The sequence below is a fragment of the Cryptotermes secundus genome, unplaced genomic scaffold (genome assembly GCF_002891405.2).
Source record: "Cryptotermes secundus unplaced genomic scaffold, Csec_1.0 scaffold206, whole genome shotgun sequence".
Lineage (NCBI taxonomy): Eukaryota > Metazoa > Arthropoda > Insecta > Blattodea > Kalotermitidae > Cryptotermes > Cryptotermes secundus.
The window spans coordinates 293,938-314,184 of record NW_019734313.1 but is presented as its reverse complement, the minus strand read 5'-3'; the positions used below and the strand labels follow the sequence as shown (position 1 = coordinate 314,184).

Genomic DNA, 20,247 nt, shown 5'->3' with positions numbered 1-20,247 from the left:
AGTGGTGGTAGGAGGCCGATTAGACAGGAAGTTGTATTTAAAACGGAAATGTGTGTGTGCAGAAGTTATATTAATGCAACAAGATTCTTAAATGCAATACCAAACATGGGCGTGTTTACGTTCGTTTTGTTTGGTCTTTGAAAGCTTCGGATGAGGAGTGACTGCGGAGTTCCCCAGACTCAGATCGGGTAGGCGACAGGTGAAGTCGCCCTGTGCCTAACTAAAGCACTGCGCCGTGAGGACGTGTGAGGAGTAGACTCACCATTCTTAACCTCGACCCTAGATGGAGGTGAGTGACCAGCTTCCCCCCCCCCGGGGGACAGCATTAGTGGGCCCCAGCGCCTGTCTGCGCGTTATGGAGAATAGAAGAGTCTCTTCCCCCTGCTGAGAATCAAACTTCGGGCGTCCAGCCTTTAGCCCGCAGCTATACCGACTTGTTCAGGGAGAGCCGCTTCAGTTGCATAGTTACAATTGAAACTCTGTGTCCTGATCACAAAGTGACGTTCTGTCGGTCTTCGGAGAATGGAAAACACGGGGTTAAACCGTAATTCAAGAAAACAGGGGGTATTTATTCCCGTAATGGATGTGATTAATTGTAAATCAGATGTCAATTATTAAGATTCAAAATGGAAAGTACTTTTTTCTGTGCCGAATGAACGGAACTGTATAAACTTTTCTTTTCATAACTTATTCATTCAAATTCGTTTAGCCGTTTATTTTTACCCTTTAAAACATTTTGTTTTGGGATATTGAATAATAATAAACCCGTATTTTAGCTTAATCCGAAGTCGGGGTCTTTTTGGGCCTATATGAACCGAAATGACATTCTCCTGAGGCCCCGTAGACAAGTGCAGACTTCCGGCACTGTGAGGCAGCTTGTGGGATACTGACGAGCAGACCTAACCTCCCCATCACATGACAACTTTACACAACCACTGGTCAGAAATAACACTCTGACTGTGCAAAATCGCCGTGAACCACTTGTCTTTGTAAGACTGTACACCCCTGGGCCTTGCTGGCTGGAGTGGGGGCAGGAACGTCTATTTGGCAACTCGAGAGGGTGAATCTGAGATCGATAAGACGCGCGAGAAGGATTGATTCGTCCGGAAACATTGAGACCGTTCAGGAAAATAGTATTCTGGTCCTTTCACATCACAGTGCATTGTGTGGTCGGGCTCCTGCACAATGACTCGTGGCGTTTACTGGTTATCTTGTCGGTCCCACCCAGTCTTCTGGGAGTAAAGCGGCCGGAACGTGAACTTAACTAACCTCCGTCTTGTGTCGAAGTTCATAGTGAGCCGAATTTTATTTCTACGCCGTCGTTTCCGAAGCCACGGCGCAGGGTAACGATATCTGACTTGTACAACACAACTAAAGCACTTTTAGGTGGCCGGTGGCTGCTACTCGGTGCACCGAAAATTGTCTGCATGCGTGCGGTCAGCAGGAGTTCCATTGCTTGTCCTACTAAATAAAAATAAACTCTCTACACCAGAGTAAACCGGAACTCAACACGAAGTGAGAACGCATGCCCCACACTGACTAACTACAGTTGCAGTTCGTATTGGGGAAACAGTAAATGCACGCAGAATATGGGTGGACGAATCCTGTAGAAAAATGTCAAATTGAAGATCGAGAAGTTCGCTAGGTAGATGGCAGTATAATATTAAAATGTGTATTAAGAAAATACATATAAAATTTGTTTGAAAGTGTGGAATAATTTGAACTTGCTCAGCCTTCGTTCTGTTTGGCAGACTGGGAATTGATACAGATGGATACATCTGCCACTTCTATCTACTGGCCAGAAGAAACCTCATAATTATTTCTTACGGTTCCAACAGGCTTAAATAAAATTATGGTTACAACATCTGTTAGACCGAATTAAAGTAGCTGAATAACTAAATATATAATTGACTCCGTGGAGCTGAGTCCTCCTTGAGAAGCCACCAGTCGCTCAGCTACTCAAGAATTTCACAGCTTTTTAAGGAATTCGAAGCTTCATTACCATATTCACTGGTCCCCCTATCCGTAGCGAGACAAATGCAGCCTGGCTTCCGCACCAAAACCCTACATGCATTCCTCCACTCCCCCATGCACCCAGCACGAAGTAAGTAGTGAGCCTGTGAGTATGTGACACTTCACACACTGACTTAGTGCGTTGCGATGGGTGGGTGGGGGAGTGGAGACTCACATCCGGCTGGGAGCTGTCACGCAGACAATCGGGAAGGAGACGCTATTGGCTTGTGAGGACGGGACGCGGGGTCGTGTTCAATCTTCTGATTCAGTCACAAGAAAGTCAGTTTGATGTCAGTCACACATATTAAAATCTTCGAACTCATTAATTAGGTCTATTCTGAGAGAACTTTCCAATTTCTAGCATAACGCGCGTTCAACATAGAACTAACTCACTATATGCCCATGTGTTTCAACAAACAAACCCGGGGTCTTTACTGAATTTGGTGGGAGATTCTAATTTAGATCAGTATCCTGTACACCATGAGCCGCGAATGCGTAGTTGGTATAGCGACTGGCTACGGGCTGGACGATCGAGGGGTCGGAGTTCGAGCCCCAGTGGTGGCAAGAATTTTCTCGTCTCTACGTCGTCCAGACCGGCTCTGGGGTCCACCCAACCTCCTATCCAACGGGTACCTGGGGGTAAAGCGGCCAGGGCATGAAGCTGATCACTCACCTCCAGCTAGTGCCGAGGTCAAGAAAATGTGCAGCTATATATGCACTCCCCCCCTACGCCATAATGCTTGATTAGTTAAGGACATGCAACAACTTGACGTTTATCCTGTACACGATAGTTTATATAAAATCGAAATTGGAATGATTAGATTCCTCAGAAACGTTTCGTAGTACGGAATGTTCGTTCATATTGCATTAAATTTTATTCTAATTAAGAAATGTAACTTGTATCTGCTATGTTAGTTCGATAAGCCCATGACACGTTTAACGAAAGACGAGCGGAAATAATTGGTATATTTAAGCTTTCAATTTCTCATACCCTTAAGCATTGAGATTGTCGTATCCTAGCCTGTGCTTCCGTATAGTCTTACAGGTGGACATGAATCTTTCGGAGGAACATTCTGCCTCCTTCTCAAGGTTAGAATGAGGAGCACGTACCTCTCCGGCATGTTGAGACTTACCAGTCTCAAAACAACGTTGTCCCATAGCCCAGAAGATCACAGTGCTTGTGCCATTAGTTCCTCTTGTCTCTCCTGTCAAGTTAATCCCTGAAGAAACGCCTCTGCCTTTAATATCATCCGTTGGTTCGTGAAATTCAATATGCTTTGCCATTTTCCCGTGTAATCAGACAGCTACTCGCTGTATTATTCTGCCTACAAGTCTCCACGGTGACATAATCCAGAAGACCGTAATCTGGGGGATTTATTCGCTCATTGTTGAGTCGTTTTCTCAGCAACGGAGTTGAAGTTGATGCCTCACTCTAGGTCGGTTATAGACTGTATTTCGAATATATATGAACACGAAGACAATTAAGCGATGTAAAATCGCATATATATATATATATAAACTTTATTCATGAAGTTTGTCACTCGGAATTATCATTTAAATTCTTTGAGAAAGTATTTAATCTTTTTCCCCCCTGACCCGATTCGCCCCTCATTATCCAACTTGGCCGCCTCAGGCGTCCATATCGATGTCGAGTTTAGTGCGGACGTCTCGTCACGGGGAGCGACTGAGCAGCAGAAATCCCGTCCTCAAATCATCCTCAACATCCGGCCTCCAAGTAGCCCATATTTACTTGACAAATTCACTATATTAGGCCCGATGGTGTATAGTCTCGGTACTGAGAAATCATCGTTAAATAACCAACGAAAAAAAAAATTGTTTTAGGCAGAAGTTGTTCGTTAAGATGAATATTGTAATGGATGTGATCGACACGTTGCCAGGCAACAGCTCCTAAACACTGTTATGTGTGATCCGGTGAGACTGTTATAGTCCCCGTGTTATACACCCGTGAAGACTAGTGCGTAGTGCTTGTAAGGGAAGTGAATAGGAGACCTGTGAAGATTTAACGTGTGTTGTAATTACAGTAACCTTGAAAGTGTTACAGTTATTTGTAGTTACAAGTAGTGAAGATCCAATAAACCGATTCACCACTCCAAACCCACGACTTAGTCACTGTGACACGTGACAATATTTTATATTTCTGCCCATTATTTTAATGGGCTTCATGATTATAGGTCGAATTGAAATCGGTTGTGTTCATCCAGAAATATGGCTTCAGCAACAAAATGTCAATATCCAGTAGAAAAGTCGTCAGCATGTCAAACGTAAAACACCCTTCATACCGAAAGATCAGTACTGTTCTGTGCTGTTTTTACGATATGTAAGGAATTATCCATTACATGCTGTATTTTCTTCTTCTATAAGAAACAGCAAGTGGGACTTTAAAATTACTGAATTGCCGTATTCGCTGGTCTTCCCGCACAGCTATTCGAGTCTTGCAGTGGCTCAGGAGTTAGTCGCTGGCTTCTCATCATGGTGGACCGAACTCGATCTCAGGTCAGGCCCTGTGTGATTTCCGGCGGGTATTAGAGTTTCCCTAACAATTCTCATTCCACCAACTGCTCCACATTCATAAATTGTCTATCATCAGGCGCTACTGACAGATGATCCTCAAATAAGAATCTAAAGAACACAAACAGCTGATATAGCAGTTGCCGTTGCTCCGCTAGAAATGCGTGGCGTGATTTAGAGCATTTGTCTCGAAATCTTTTAGGAAAACCAGACTTCCGAGTAGAAATTTGAACCTGGACCGCACCATGGGAAACCCCGACCTTCAGTCCATGCTTAGAATACATTACGACTCCGGTGAAGGGAAGTTAATGTAACGTGGAAGAAAATGAGAAGTTGATTATGAAGTAGTCCTGTTCACAAATTATTATGAATCCAGTAGTGGCCAGTTGTCACTACTCCCTCGTCAGCCTGGACAGACTGAGAGAAACCAGAGACAACCTCAGAATATGGTAATCTGATGGCAATTCGAAAAGAGTAACTCAGAAACACACGCCTTCTCCGTGATATTCTGTAATAGTTTGTCTCTTCTAATTTCCAACAAAGACGAAACTTGTTCCTCATTCTCGTTTGGTCTGCGGACTGAATTCTGATGTTCCGTCCACAGGTAACAACAATTCATTTTGTTTCAAAACCCCTTGCAAGAGGTCGCCATCAAGTGAGCAGTTTACTGTTTGTCTCTGATGTGGCTACATATAATTGCTGATTCCACGAACTCGTCCACTCAATTTTATGCCTCAATAAATCCAGTAATTTCAATTAATTGTGCAACCATTGTGTCCACGTTCGCAAATGAACAGCTCGGCCTCCTCATAATTGCAACAGGGTGGAAAATAAACACACACACGCATACAAGCACCAGAGAGTCGCTGCGTCTGGTCAGTCGGTCTCGCCCACAATCTGTTGTGTCAGTGAACCGATTTTCACGGGGATGGACTTATAAACCTTGCGAGAGAAACTTTATATTTCTCGAGCGCAGATACAGCTCGGCAGATGCATGCTAGCACTCGGTTCAGAATCTCTCATCTGCACTCAGAAGCTTCTCCTAATGAAATGGTACACATTAAGGATATGTGAGAGCCAAGTGTTCAGGACGATATGTGCACCTTAGAGAAATCAAACAAGAGGACGTTGTAAGAAAAGTTACATTGCAGTTTCAGCTTTTCACTCAACACTGTGCGGATGACTGTATTTAGGGTGTGTATTTGCATATAGATGTACAACTTTCATTTCAGCGTGTCAAGGGAAGAGACTGGTTCGGAGATATAGGTGAAGTTAGGTGATAATATTAAAATGAATGTTAGAAACATGTGTTTTGAGAACGAAGCATTGTTCCTTGGGGAATTACCGAAGCAGCTAATTTATTGACTAGCTGAATAACGGCCAAGTGCTAAAGAATTGTCGTGGAGTTTATTAATTATATGACGTTGCATATACAGAAATGAACGTGGCATATTAGTGCTTCTTGGATTATTTGACTGCACACAGCGGTCACAACGCCTGCTCGGTCCGGAGACCCTCCTCTGTCCCTCGAGACAAGTTTCAGCCACAGATGACGACCGGTTCCTTCCGCAGTTTTTCAGGTTCACGTCTTATTAATCTTCCTGAAATTCGATGCTATATATTGTGAGCTTGGAACAGCGTCGTTAAACGACAAGTAAATTCACAGATAGAAAATCTCACGGTTGTGTAGCGAACAATGGGATGAAAATAAATTAAATAGGGATTTGGAAAGCGGCCGTGGTGACAGGCTGCAACGTACTGTCCAGATAGAGACTGAAGACGCCCGTTCAGGTTAACCAGCTTGCGAAATCTGTCTCTCATGAAGCTGCTTTTGTGTTGCTTCAGCAAAGAGGCAAGAACCCGAACAGAACGGCAAGTGTGTGCTGTGGCCAACAGAAGCGAGGCTCGAAGAGCAGTGACCAGTGTTCGCTGTTCATTACAGGAAGTAGCTCTGGCTGTGAACTTGAGGCTTCTAAACAGAATGAAGACTGTGAGGCCTCTTTTCGGAATAACCGGACTTGTGTTCCATCCGGGAAGGTTAAGACAGGCATAGGCACACTTTTCACCACGCCTGAGAATAATATTGCGAATTTCCATTGCAAAAATCGTGATATGAAGCAATGGAATCCGCGTGGCACGATTTCATACAGTTCGAACCCCAGTCATTCAGTCCATAGGCATTTAGCATACATGCATAGGGAAGAGTGCAAAACCACGCTAAGAGGGGACAATAACGCTAATGCCTTGGTTTATATAACGACCCTTCCTCAACTGTACAGGTTAGGCCTCTACTTCTAAGTCTATGCTCCTAGGCTCCAAGGGGAGTATGTATGCGAATGCCTAATTGGGATATAAACACTCGTGACCTATTTTAAGGTGCTTTATTTGATGCGTCGTCTTTTTTACGAACATGCCTTCCGTGTGACAGGCCTGCTTATTCTACCTTCAGACAATCAGTTGGCCTACTGCTTCCACCATAGCTAAACCTTCGCAGGGTCTGTCACAAATGACTTATCCTCTGAAAGATAAGGAAGCTACTGTTAACTCATTGCACGTAATTACGCCGCGCAGGAGATAGCTATAAGTTTATGCTCATGTAATTGGGACAGGCCATTCCCTGCTTACATGGACACTGAAATATCGCTAATATTGTGACGTATAGACCCGTTGCTGGGCAGGGACGTCGAAGCCAACGGCGGCCGTTGCCATACAACGGCGCGATAAATATGCATTTACAACAATACAGCTATAACACAAACGTGAGATGGACGGTAATATCAGACCCGTTCATGGGCAACGTCTCGATAAACACGTTCCCGTTGCAACGGTTACATATGCAAGGGGAAACGGGGTGTTGTCTACGCGGTCCGCGCCGAGAAGTTAGAAGAGAACGGGAAACCAGTTCAGGTTAACTCTGCAAGGGAGGTTGAGCAGAGATGCTGCTGTAGTTCAGTTGAGAGCTGAAAGTCAGGCCGTGAAGAGATGACTCTATCTATGCTCAAGTTACAGTGAAACTCTTATATTTACTATGTTAAAATCCGTTACATGGGTACGACTAATGAAGACTGAGAAGACTTAGCATGTGCTAGTGATAGTGAATTGTGGGAACTAGCGGTGGTGCTATACTTGCTTGTAGTTCCGAATTGTGTGCATAAGTGGGCAATAAATCAATACCCAATTCAAACATCGTCTATAGTCACACCCCAAATACGTGACATTATGTTCACAAAATTCCATTACCACATTCTTCCCTGAACTAATTATATTAAAGTCGCCACCTCATGCCATTTCTTAAGATAAATTTTAATATATCCCATCTGCATCTATATCTAGGTCTTCCTAGATTCATCTTCTTCTAAGGTTTATATTCATTTCTCATTTCCCCTGTGCGTGCCATGATTTAAGCGCCTTAGCAGTATTAGGCAATGAATGCAAATTATGAAACTCATTAAGCATATTTTATCCTTCATACGCATCGACATATTGAGAAAAGTGAATTCCTTTCTAAAGCCAGAAACATTAATAAAATTGTAATGTCACACGAGCATTCAGTCCAGAATCTTCTGTCTTCTCGTCTGCTGTCCAAAAAACATAAAAATTAGAATATACAAACCTATAATTTTGCCTGTGGTTCTGTATGGGTGTGAAACTTGGTCTCTGACATTAAGGGAGGAACATAGACTGAGGGTGTTTGAGAACAGGGTGTTGAGGAGAATATTTGGACCGAAGAGAGATGAAGTGACAGGAGGTCGGAGAAAACTGCATAATGAGGAGCTTCATAACTTGTACTCTTCTCCAAGTATAATTAGAATGATCAAGTGAAGGAGGATGAGGTGGGCAGGGAATGTAGTGCGAATGGGGGAGACGAGGAATGCGTATAGGATATTGGTGGGAAAGGCAGAAATAAACAGACCACCGGGAAGACCAAGGCGTAGGTGGTTGGACAATATTAAAATGGATCTTAGAGAGGTAGGATGGTATGGCATGGATTGGATTGATCTGGCTCAAGATATGGACCAGTGGAGGACTCTTGTGAACACGGTAATGAGCTAGGAAGTTCTTGAGTGGCTGCAGAATTGACGGCTCCTCCAGAAGGGCTCAGCTCCATGAGTAAGTAAGCAAGTAAGTAAGTGGCACACGGAACTTACCGTAAGGACAGAGACACTGGAAAGTGCTGCCCTCGCGGCCCTGCGAGATGTCCACGCAGATGCCAGAGTTACGGCACGGACCTGGGTAGCAGCCATCGCGCTCCTCGCAGTGCGGGCCCACGTAGCCGGGGCAACACTGGCACTCGTACCCATCCTGCGCACAATCAAATTGCATCGAAATCCTGGTGAAGTGTGGACATAAGTAGGAACCTCCCCCGCACACGGGTAACGTCAAGTGGCGCAGACCCGTGAGGACTGAAAGTGTTCAGACAGGACCGTGACGCCGCTCATACATCAGCTCGCATTGTCAAGTGATTTTCAGGTTCAGATCAGGATTTGCAATTACAAAGTCGAGACTGCTGCTTCGAAAGTCAAAAAATTATAAGAGAAGGAAGATAATTTTATGCTGAAATTCTAAATTAGACGAAAGAGAATGCCCTCTTTATCTAATTAGGGCAGCGAAGTCGATGACGATGTGATGGGCTGGATATGTAGCTTGCCTAGGAGCATAGAGTTCAGACAGACACACTACAACATAATAATACCACCACCACTGGCAACTGTATATATAGGCAACATCCACCTCCAGGTACAAAAACCTGAGCGTGATACCCAGAATAAAGGGTGTAGCCTTCACACCATAATAAGAAGGTAAGAGACCAACACTACCCAGATTCTGAAGAAAGAACCCGGTACACAGTTACCCCACATCACAGCAATCACTACGAGAGTGAATCAACCAGACAACACACATACGGATATGCAGCGGTCTCAAAGTCTTAAATAAGACTTTTAAGGTATAAGTACCTTAATCGCTATTTTAATTTTAATTCTAATTTTAATTTTTATCTTTTTAATGTAAAATTTTAACGGTAAGTTCTAAGCTATGTGTGAACTACATTAACATTAAAGTATATTGCTAGCATAAAAATTCATGCAAACACAATATGAATTCATATTTTAACTTGAATAACCATAGCCAGGCCACAGTTCCGTAAACATGTTCCAACACGCGACAATAAAAGGACGTCATATCTAGGCCACGCCCGAAATATGCGCACGCAACAATAGAGGAGGCTGTATTTTCCGTGTCCGCGGTGACGTCACGCAGCGGTGGGTGGTGGTCACGTTACATGTGTTTCCTGTAATGCGTGTCCGTTCCTCGGCTATAGAAGTGAGCAGAATTCCTAAGCTGGATATTATTATTATTGTTATTATTACTACAAGAGAAGACCGTGTTTTCCAAGGGTCCGACCCGAGGCTACATAACGAGAGTCTGTTTGTAGCTAGGGGATTAGAGAACTGGAATTGGGAGTTCAGAAGCTGCAAGAGAACTGTTGTGAACGAACCAGAGTCGAGAGAACGGGCATTCAGCGGAGTACAAGGAGTACAACAGAGGGTACAAGAATGAGAATTGAGTCAGTTTTCAGTAGGAGGTAGCCACGGGAAATTAGTATTAGAAGAGGAAGTAAGTCAGCTTGTGCAGACTTAGTGTGTGATTAGAAAATTCAGTCACAGTGAGGCTGTTTTAATTCCGTTACCAGGATACGACTAGTGAAAACTTCGTATGTAACGGTGAACTGTAAATTGTGTAAATCAGCGATAGCGCTGTATTGCTTATTAGTACGAGTTGATTGTATAAAGTGATAATAAATCCACTAATCCAATCAAACCCCCGTCTATAGTCACAAATACACGTGACAGTACAATACTTACACGCCCGTAAGGTAACATATACAGTAAAAGTATCTTCCTGCTAGTTCTAAGTTACCAATTTCAGTTCAGAATGAACTCGGCCTCGCAGACTGCATTAGTGCTGCCTCACTGTCAACGGGAGGTATGCGTTCTTCCCCTTTGCGGGGATCATGGGGTGTCTCGTGTTTGAATGCCTCAGTTACATTCGCTTCTAAACCCCAAGATAAATGTGTTCCTGCCACGAAGGCGTGGAAGCAAATCTCTATGCATTTTCTGCATCAGCATTAGAAGCCGGCAAATGGTCAACTCTTCACCCCTCGTGCTTTACGCTTGTGAAAGGATGCTGGGTGCACAGTAGCGCTGCCCTAAACACGGCGGCGGAGGTAAAACTCCCTGCTCCTTCCGGTTGTCAGTCCGTCTTGCTGCCATTCAGTCCATTGACAGATCAATCCCAGTCTATCTGCAAAATGTATTTTGTGTCAAATCTCATGAATAAATAAGTATTCGTTGAATGTCTCATGGCTTGTTTAACGTGGAGTTACTTTTCCTGTAACTTGCACTGTATTGGGCGGCGCAGAATGATACAATGACGCGAATGATGAACTCGGATGTCGTCACGAATAGTACTGTATTATCTCGGCAGTTATCCGGAAAGAAGGAAATCCCCAGTCAGGATAGCCAGTATCTGGATAAATGTAGATATTTCCTAATCCCTATAAGTCAACGATATAATATTTAACCAGTCGGTGTAAATATTTTTTACATATTAATGAAGTCTGAAGAATAGACCTTTTTCAAGACCCTGTGTGTGTCTGACCAGTCACTGAGGACCAGCATCGTGACGCTTCCAGGCTCCCTGTCCCAAGCAGTGCGAACCACAGGAGCGTGTGAACAGTCCTAAGATGGCGTTCGCTAGGAGAGCAACATATGTTGAAACAACAGCATTGGTGCCGCTCGCTTGAATAGATTGAATTCGACATGTTAAATTTGTATGGCTGTTTGTTGTAAGTAACTCACGCAGTCAGAAAGAAGTCGTTGTGAAATGCCTGGAAATGTTCGAGACATTTTATTCAATGGAAAGTCTGTTTAATTCGTGGACAATTTTCTTTAAAAAACAAAAAATGTAGAGGAACTACATCTTAAGAAACTGCAAGTTTAGAACGTTTGATGGCCTGTCAGCCACTCACTGCATTTAATTTCTCCAAGACAGAGATGAGAAAATTACGACGAGGGCCCCACAAAAGTGGCCCTGTGTCACATTTAGTAACAAAATTATTTTTTGCGATGAGGAGTTGCTATCCAACGCTCCAACCCCCAAGCTGGAGTACTACCTATTGTCGGCTGTCCGCGAATGCTTATTCAGTTCATTCGCAGCTATGCTGCATATCTGGAGTCCGTTTCCCCCACCTGGAACCTTTGATGCGCCATGCCGGGGTGACGGGGGACATTCAACATGTGATGTAGCGCCATAGGGCGGGCGCGGAGTGCGAATTGAATTTTGACGGGAAAGCCAGAAGGAAGGGTACCACTAGGAAGATCTTCATGTAGGTGGAAGGATAATATTAAGATGAATCTTAGACAGATAGGATGGAATGGTGTAAACTGGATTGAAGTGACTCGAGATAGGGAGCATTGGAGTGCTCTTGTGAAAGCGGTAATGGACGTTCGGGTTCCATGAAACATTTGGAAATTCTTGAGTAGCTGTGCAACTGACGGCTTCCCAAAAAAGACTCAGATCCATGGGATTTTCATTTATTGTGAGTGTAAACACATTGCAGCAGAACTAGCGAACAATTCAGAGTCTGCAGTTTAGGCCTGTGGAGATAAATAAAATGTATGTAATTGAATATTTATTCTGTCATATAGCATTCTGTCTGTATTAGTTTCTGCACGACTAGCCGCCATTAAGATTTTTTTTTGGAAATGAGAGCTTCATCTAAATTAGTGTTATATTGGGCCGGCAGGTTTCAATATTGTGACGTTTCTAGGCAATGACTCGATAAACGCATTTCCGCGAAGAGTACACATGCAACAGGAGGACGTCTGTTGCTACGCAACGGCATGTGAACACGCCTCGTCAACAATACAAGCTGTGTTTTCTGTGGTATCCACGCCGAGGGGTTATAAATGGACACAGAAGAAGCAGACCGAGTAGAGTACCGAGTACCGTAGTCGAGGAGTGAAGAGTTGAGTTTCGGTGTGCAAGCCTGCCGGGATATGAACTTGGGAGCAGAGGAACTGAATTGAGTTGGCAGTTGCAGAATAATGGCAAGGAGGGAACTAGTGATTTGAAGTGAGAGTGAGACTGTGGTAGATCCGTTGCCAGGATATGGCTAGTGACGAAAAATCCTAGTGCGTGAGTCACTGTGAACTGGAATGTGTGTGGAATAACGATAGCGCTGTATTGCCTGTAGTCCCGATTTGTGCGTGAATAAAGTGTCACTAAATCCAATCATCTAATCCAACCCCCGTCTTACAAATGACGTACAAAACCCCGTAAATCGTGAGACTGTGACACTCACCATTGAGATGTTGGAGAAGCAGACTCCCTTGCCAGAACAGTCCTGCCCCTCTCCACAGTTGTCTGACTTGACCACGACGCGCAGGCGCACACATTCCGTCCCCCACCGGGCCGAAACCACTGCAACAGAAGCTCAGTATTGCAAGATACTGGACATCTCTGCCAAGTCTTAACAGAATCAGCTTCGCTATGCTATCAGATTGCTGAAACAGGAGGAATAATAATAATAATAATAATAATAATTCTTTCTACATGTCTCTGCGAGACGATACGTGGTGCTGGAGGAGTAGAAAAAAGGAGATTCTCTTGCCTGCTTTGAATACATACTCTAACAAAGAGTACAGACGTGTAGGTTGCAACGCCGTATAGTTTGATATAAGTCCACCGACGTTTCGGAAGAACGTATTGACCCCATAACCTGTTTACTGCTAGTTTATTTCTTTGTTTACTTTTCAACCCTGAAGATGGATGTTATAAGTTGCTCCAAAACACCTGTGGACTGCTATCTAACCCAGCAAGTTGTATAGCCACTACTGTGAGAATATAAAATCCGAAACCTCCAATGGTTTGCTTTGATAAGCATATACTTTTTGTAGACTATACCGCTACGGCGGGTAGACCCAGCGCTCAACTACAGGCCAGAAACAGGGCTTCGCTCCTACGTCACAGCGAGGGAAAGAAAAATACGCCGTTAGTACTTTCAGGACGAGCGCATTTCCACGTGACCTGGCTGCTAGACGAGCATTCGTTATTGTCACAAACGTGTCAGGAGTGACAGCAGTGACACACAGAGAAAGCTGCAAGATTAAGTAATCACTTTTTCATTAAAATCATCGTAAATTTCATATCTTTTCAAGAAAAGAATATATTCCCCAGAAGTATGCTACAGTTTAGTTAAGAATGTTTTATCTTCCTATCCAATGTTAAGCTTGAAAACATTAACATATATAAAACCACAATTTAACGTATTTTGTATGCGAGAAAAACTTGGGTTTCCCGCTCTTAGAAAATAATAGAGATGGGGAGTGTTCTGTAAGAAAGTTCTGAGGGGAATATGATCCTATAAATTATAATAATAAAGTACTGGAAAAAATATACAGTTTCAACTCTTGCCCAACTTATTGTTTGGGCTATTAGAATCAAACAATACGATGTTGCAAGCGTGTAGTACGGATTGAAATGCAACCTCGAGGGAACAGATGGGTTTGAAGGGTCGGTCGTTTGTGGGAGGATAATATAAAATTGGCCTTACAGAAATACGTTGCGAACTGAAGTGAACTAGATCAGGATACAACCTGTTCACTTCTGTTCTAGACATGGGAATGTCCTTTTCAATCTCCATTTCAAAAGACAGCAGTTTATTTTACAGTTTCTTTTTACTTTTGTTCTGATGTGTGTTTGTGTACACGGTGTTGAAACCTCCGTTTTCATAACAGGAAATTTCATGGCAAGCGGAATAGCTCTTAGCCGTTCTAGGAAGACTACGATGCAATTAGTTAGCTGGCCGCTGGGTTGACTGCTTCATTTGTAGCTTGGTTCTTCAAAAAAAGTCGGTGGCAGAATCGCAAATGACAGATTGTGTTTTGCAGGTAATTAAATTAACTGTGAAATGTCAGAACCCTGTTCAGTTCTCGTTGCATAAGGCAATGATATTGGTTGCGGCGGGGGACTTTTGTAGAATTCCAACATTTAGCTAAATATATTTGGAACTAACAATATTTAATAGCAGAAATGGCTAAATGAAATTTAGAGTCTGTTTCGTTTTACTCATGGCGTCTTCCTCTTGTCTGGGTATATGCAGTGCGCTGTTGACGTAGCGAATATAGTTAGCATGGAAGCAGCGAGCTAGAGGTATAAAATTATTTCAGGTGAGCACATTATTATTATTATCATCTTTATATCAGAGAGCTTTATGCAAACACTGGACAGGACACTACCCCCAGTGCCGCAACGGAAGACATGCTTTGTTATGCAGCTTTTGTTGAGTGGGCAGGTCATACCATCTGCTTTTTCTAACAGACAGCTTATACCTCAGCCTCGCGAAAAATTATGCAGTTTGGGAAAAACAACTAATCGCATTTCCCCTTTCTCCCTGTTGTTTTGTTAATATATGTCAAATTTCCTTACTTGTTTTTATTCTAGGACCCAAATATTGAAGGTGCACCTGCAATTCTTAGAGAATCTGTGGCTAAGAAATGCATTAATATTATCTTTGTTTCGATATGATTGAAATTAGATACCCTTTGACCTGTCTGGCATGGGTGGCTCTACCAGGAGCTTACGCTCCCTCCAGCATAGCCCTCCTAGTCACTGGGGTGCGCAAACCTCCTCTCCAGTGTAAGGCGATAGTCCTGGAGGAGGAATTTTGTGTACGTATCACTAAAATGTAATTGAAATAAAATTTTCAAGGAAATTGAAAGGAAGCTCATGCAGTCGTCCAGCCTACTCTTAAAAACTGGTTAATTCCCCACCCCCCAAAGAAAATTATCTGCCTACAAGGTGTGCTTTCAGAGTTTTACACGATCACAGCACCGAAACGTCAAGGCTATACACGGTGTGCAACGAATTGTGTTCAAGGCAGTTTTCCTTCCAGTGGATGCTTAGCCATACAGAACTACGCAGTGAATAAAATGTCATTCAAAATGAAAAGAAACAAGACGTCAACATGAACAATATCACGATTAATTTCGCAGCCACTATTGTGTATGATGGCGTCTTTCAACGAGTTCCTGCTCACAGTATCGCCTCTGTTCGAGAAACTCCGATAATTATCGTTCCATTTCCTTAACCACATTCCATATCGATTAGTAGGTAACGACCAATTTTTTTGTCATCTCTCGTATGAATCAGTTTTCTGCATTGGACTTCATCAATCTTTCTCTTGAAAATCTACTTTTACGAAACACTGACGAAATTCAGTACCCTGAACATTTTAATGGAGCTAATTATTCTGCAAGAAGGAGCCGCTGTGATTGCAAAAACGAGAGAAAGAATCCGTCATCATAGGGAATGAGAACAAATCACATAAAGCAATTATTCCGACTGAAAAGCTGGAGTATGGTACATCCGAGACAGGGCTGTGACTGAGTGCTTGTTCGGTCGCTACATGCAATTAATTTTGACTGCGTCAGTGCGCAATTTGAACAAGCTCTTCTGGCGCTGCCATCACGCTCTGAAAGTACACGAGAAAACGCTAAGGAAACAATACCGAAATTAAGATACGTAGAAACAGGCACAGGAAAAGACCGAACATCTCGATTAGCATAAAAAGGAGTAATGATTTTCCCAGGAAAACAGTCGCGGTTCTTTGACACAGTCTGGGTGGTAGTGTTCATACGAATCAACGTGTCTATTTATTAGACCTTGTTTAAAGAGAGACACGAATAACGCGGCCCCAAGTTACAGATAATTTCCGCGCCTGCTCTTTGCGTAATATTCCATTATGAAAATACTCAGCTGTGGTATAGATTTTCATGCTAGTAAAAATTGCGCCACAACTGTTTGTGAGAATCTGTATAATGTCAGATTTCATAAAAATCCGTGTAGGCGTCCTCGAGTTGACACATTCAGACAGATGGATTGTTACATTTCCAAATTGTTTCGGAATATGCATGCGATAGTGTCCCGTATTGAGAACACAATGACAGTTCCTCTTCTTGTTCGCGACATGTAGCATTGACTCCGTGGCCTGTAGTCCGCAAGCGAACTATACCGACCGAGCGACCGCCGCCTATTGGCGAAGTTAGTGCCAACTTTTGCGGGTAGAGGGTGTCACGTGGTCAGTGCAACGGATCCACACGGCCGTTAATCTCGGTTTTCTAGACCTGATGCAGCATTGACTGGAAGATAAGAAATGCATACACAATTCTGGAGGAGAAGCAGAATTCTTTCTGTGAAACGGATTATGTTTAAGCCCGTTAGACTTATATTTCATGTTATTCTTTTCAATTTATTTGGTTTCAACAGCGGTATACCGACATTTAAAACTATGTACAGCAGAATGAGGACTGACTGGATGGTTACGAGTGGCCGTTTGAGAATTTTACCTACGTGGAGGAAAGAGATTGTGGTGTACTTTAGGTTGTTATTCCAACATTTTCTTGGAGAAACTGAGATAAACCACGAAACACCTCAAGCTAGTCTGTTCTCTTCTGATATTTTACCTTCCGAATACAAAACGAACAGTGACTCGCAGGCCGAGCCTGGTAACGCACTAATTTCAGGAAGGAAACGCATTAAGAATTTATATTTTCAAACATTTCAGTCAACTTCCTTCAGACATAAATTAAAGAATGTAATTAAAAATCGTCGTTACACTCCTTTGTTAAATGACTGCATAAGAAATGAAGCGTGGAAAGTTGTAGCCTGCTCCACGCGTGTATCACGCAGCTTCACACGGAGGTATTGCCTCAGAACCTGGCTTGGCTATGGCCGAGTTACTGACGGAACTCCGCTGAGTTTGTCAGGTTTCAGCCTTGTTTCAAAGCCATTCAGACGGAATATTTGTGCAGCCTCCTGTTCCTCTGTGTAAAATGTAGCGCTATCCCTGTAACCGGCCACGGAGGTCCATAGGTTTGTGAGACGTCGAGGCTTCCACATTTTCTAGACAATCGGCTCACAGATGTCGGTGAGGTTCTCAGCCCTACGCGCCGGCCGCCCTTCACCCCCAGGAAGTTTCCTGGTACTCATTTCTGTTAGAGGCCGAATCGACCCCAGGGGCATAGTGCGGCTGGAAGGATTAGGTTCACTTCCTAATTCTCACATTCCAAGAGTTTCCCATGTTCTGGAGAAACATGAAAATAAACACCTTCCTGCTCTATTTGTGCTAGTAGAGGTGCTGGCTTCAAATGAAAGTGCCTCGGTATGTAAGATTTGAAGTTTTCACGGCGGTGACTATGAAGAAAGCAGTCTTCTGTGATGTGGCGCCGTGTAGATAGTGTGTTAACCACCGTTTCGGATGAACCTATTGCCTCCATCTTCAGGGTAAAAGACAAGGAGAAATCCGCGAGCATACCAGCGTGAGTAGGTGCTCGCATCAGTGTTCATATGTAAGCTTCGAAACATGTTTCGTCGTAAAAATTTTAAAATTTCTCCTCCCTCAATCCCATATTTCGTACGTTGCACATCGTTAGTGACATCAAGTTGCGACATAATTCGTAGAATGCGGTTTGTTGTTTGTATGAGACATGGAGTGAACGACAGATTGTTTTGAACAAACGACAGATTCTCGAGGTTTTTGGCGGAATTGGAGAGGAATATATGATATAAATGTTTGCTGTTCTTCAGTGCAACAACGTGTGCTCAGAACAGGAGTGTTCTCTGTATGCATTTTGCAAACGTGTTCTCCTAATTGAACATGCAAACTTTAATTGGCGCAAGTAAAGAGGTTGGTCTAAGAGAAAACTAAGTATATGTTGCTGTCTCGTCACCAAAATGCAGGGCAAAATCATGACATGAATACAGGAAACAGAAGTTTTGAAAATGTGGCACAGTTCAGATATTTGGGAAAAACAATAACAAATCAAAATTTGATTAGGAGGAAATTAAGAGGACATTGAATCCGGGTAATGCTTGCTACCATTCAGTCCAGAACCTTTTGTCTTCTCGTCTCCTGGCCAAAAACATAAAAATTAGAATATACAAAACTATAATTTTGCCTGTGGTTCTGTATGGGTGTGAAGCTTGGTCTCTGATATTAAGGGAGGATCATAGACTGAGGGTGTTTGAGAACAGGGTGTTGAGGAGAATATTTGGACCGAAGAGAGACGAAGTGACAGGAGGTTGGAGAAAACTGCATAATGAGGAGCTTCATAACTTGTACTCTTCTCCAAGTATAATTAGAATGATCAAGTCAAGGAGGATGAGGTGGGCAGGTCATGTAGCACGAATGGGGGAAACGAAAAATGCGTATAGGAAATCGGTGGGAAAGCCAGAAGGTAAGAGACCACTGGTAAAACCAAGACGTGCGTGTAAGAGGGCGGAAAACATTAAAATGGAGATATATAGGGTGGGATGTTATGAATTGCATTGAGCTGGCTCAGGATAGGAACCAATGGAGGGCTCTTGTGAGCACGGTAATAAACCTTCGGATTCCATAAAGTGCTGGGATGTTCTTGAGTAGCTGCACAACTGGCGACTTTCTCTAGAAGTGCTCATCTCCTTGAGTGAGTGAGCTCTTCTAATTGATTTCGATGCTTATTGCAGACACAGGCCTACTTTCCCACTGAGACGGCAGCTCTGGAAAGTCAACGGGGTTGACCAACGGAGAATGTACTGTCAGAATCTGGAGGAACTGAATGAAATGAATAGCTAACGCAATTCATTCCGGGCTTTGCCAGTGACCGGCGTGAGTAATAATTCGCAATAATAGTCAGTCTTTGTCGTCTTTGTGGCTGTGAATAACTAATTGGCCTCTATTCAGTTTGTTTCTGGCAAAAGTTTGTTATTTCAGATACAAATCGATTTTCCACGCAGAAGAGAACTGCTGTATTTTAACTACAATTTAACTGAGTTACTAGCGAATAATGTGTTTCAAGTAAGCTTATGGAGAGACAAAACTCATAATGGATGGAATTCTCTCTGTTCAAGTTTCAGCAGCAGCCACCATTGTTCCAAAGCTGTACAGTCTCTGCGGAGTTGCATTCGTTGTTCTTGTGTTGCATATTGAGAAACATTGCGAACAGAAACCGTAGACCGCTGAAATTGCCTCTATTTTATATTCTGTTTTGCAAGATGTCGTTCTCTTTGTTCTGAGAAGGTGGACAGGGCCTAAGCTCTATTTGGGTTTCACTAAATACATTCTCTAATTGACTTGACCGATACAAACCGAAATTACATTCACCCTAAGTTACTAGTGTAAAACCGCTCGCTACCAAATTTCCTCGAAACTCATCCAAGAGCTTCGGATGTGGAGCGTGCGAGCGGTCATGACCTCATTGTTTGTCCATCTTGTGCACTTTGCACAAACAACTCAACAAATCTGCCATTGTCTTACCTGCTTTCTAGAATACGTCAGGTTAGGAAAACAACTACTGGAGGAATGAATATAACACTTTTGCTTATAGGCCCTATATGGTAGACTTGGGGTGCAGCGTGTACACACAACAGCAAATGCTGCACATAAACTTATTTGATTCCAAACGATATGATTTCGTTCTACAAAATCGGCTACGTGTTCCGACCCTACATGAATCTGTTAGTAGTTTCCTTATGTGGGTGTGAAACGTGGTCTGTTGTTTTGAGTGGAGAACACAATGACAAATATTTTAAAATATTTCGGCCTACCTAAAATGCAGCAATTCGTGAAAGGATATTTTGCAATGAGGATCCTTTGTTACTTAT

At 43.1% G+C, this 20,247-nt stretch overlaps 2 protein-coding genes across 6 annotated transcripts in view; one reads left to right on the top strand and one right to left on the bottom strand.

Moving 5' to 3' along the window:
* The window catches only part of LOC111868519 (zinc finger and BTB domain-containing protein 24), a 140,262-nt gene that overhangs the window by 32,786 nt on the left and 87,229 nt on the right, over positions 1-20,247 (top strand). The window lies entirely within an intron of this gene.
* LOC111868520 (delta and Notch-like epidermal growth factor-related receptor) overlaps positions 1-20,247 on the bottom strand; it is a 96,497-nt gene that overhangs the window by 26,554 nt on the left and 49,696 nt on the right. For all 3 annotated transcript variants that reach the window (XM_023859229.1, XM_023859225.2, XM_023859226.2), the window contains 2 exons: positions 12,908-13,026; positions 8,691-8,844 (listed from right to left, as the gene is read on the bottom strand). In XM_023859229.1, coding sequence (XP_023714997.1) covers positions 8,691-8,844; positions 12,908-13,026 — 273 coding nt within the window. The remainder of the gene's footprint in view (positions 1-8,690; positions 8,845-12,907; positions 13,027-20,247) is intronic.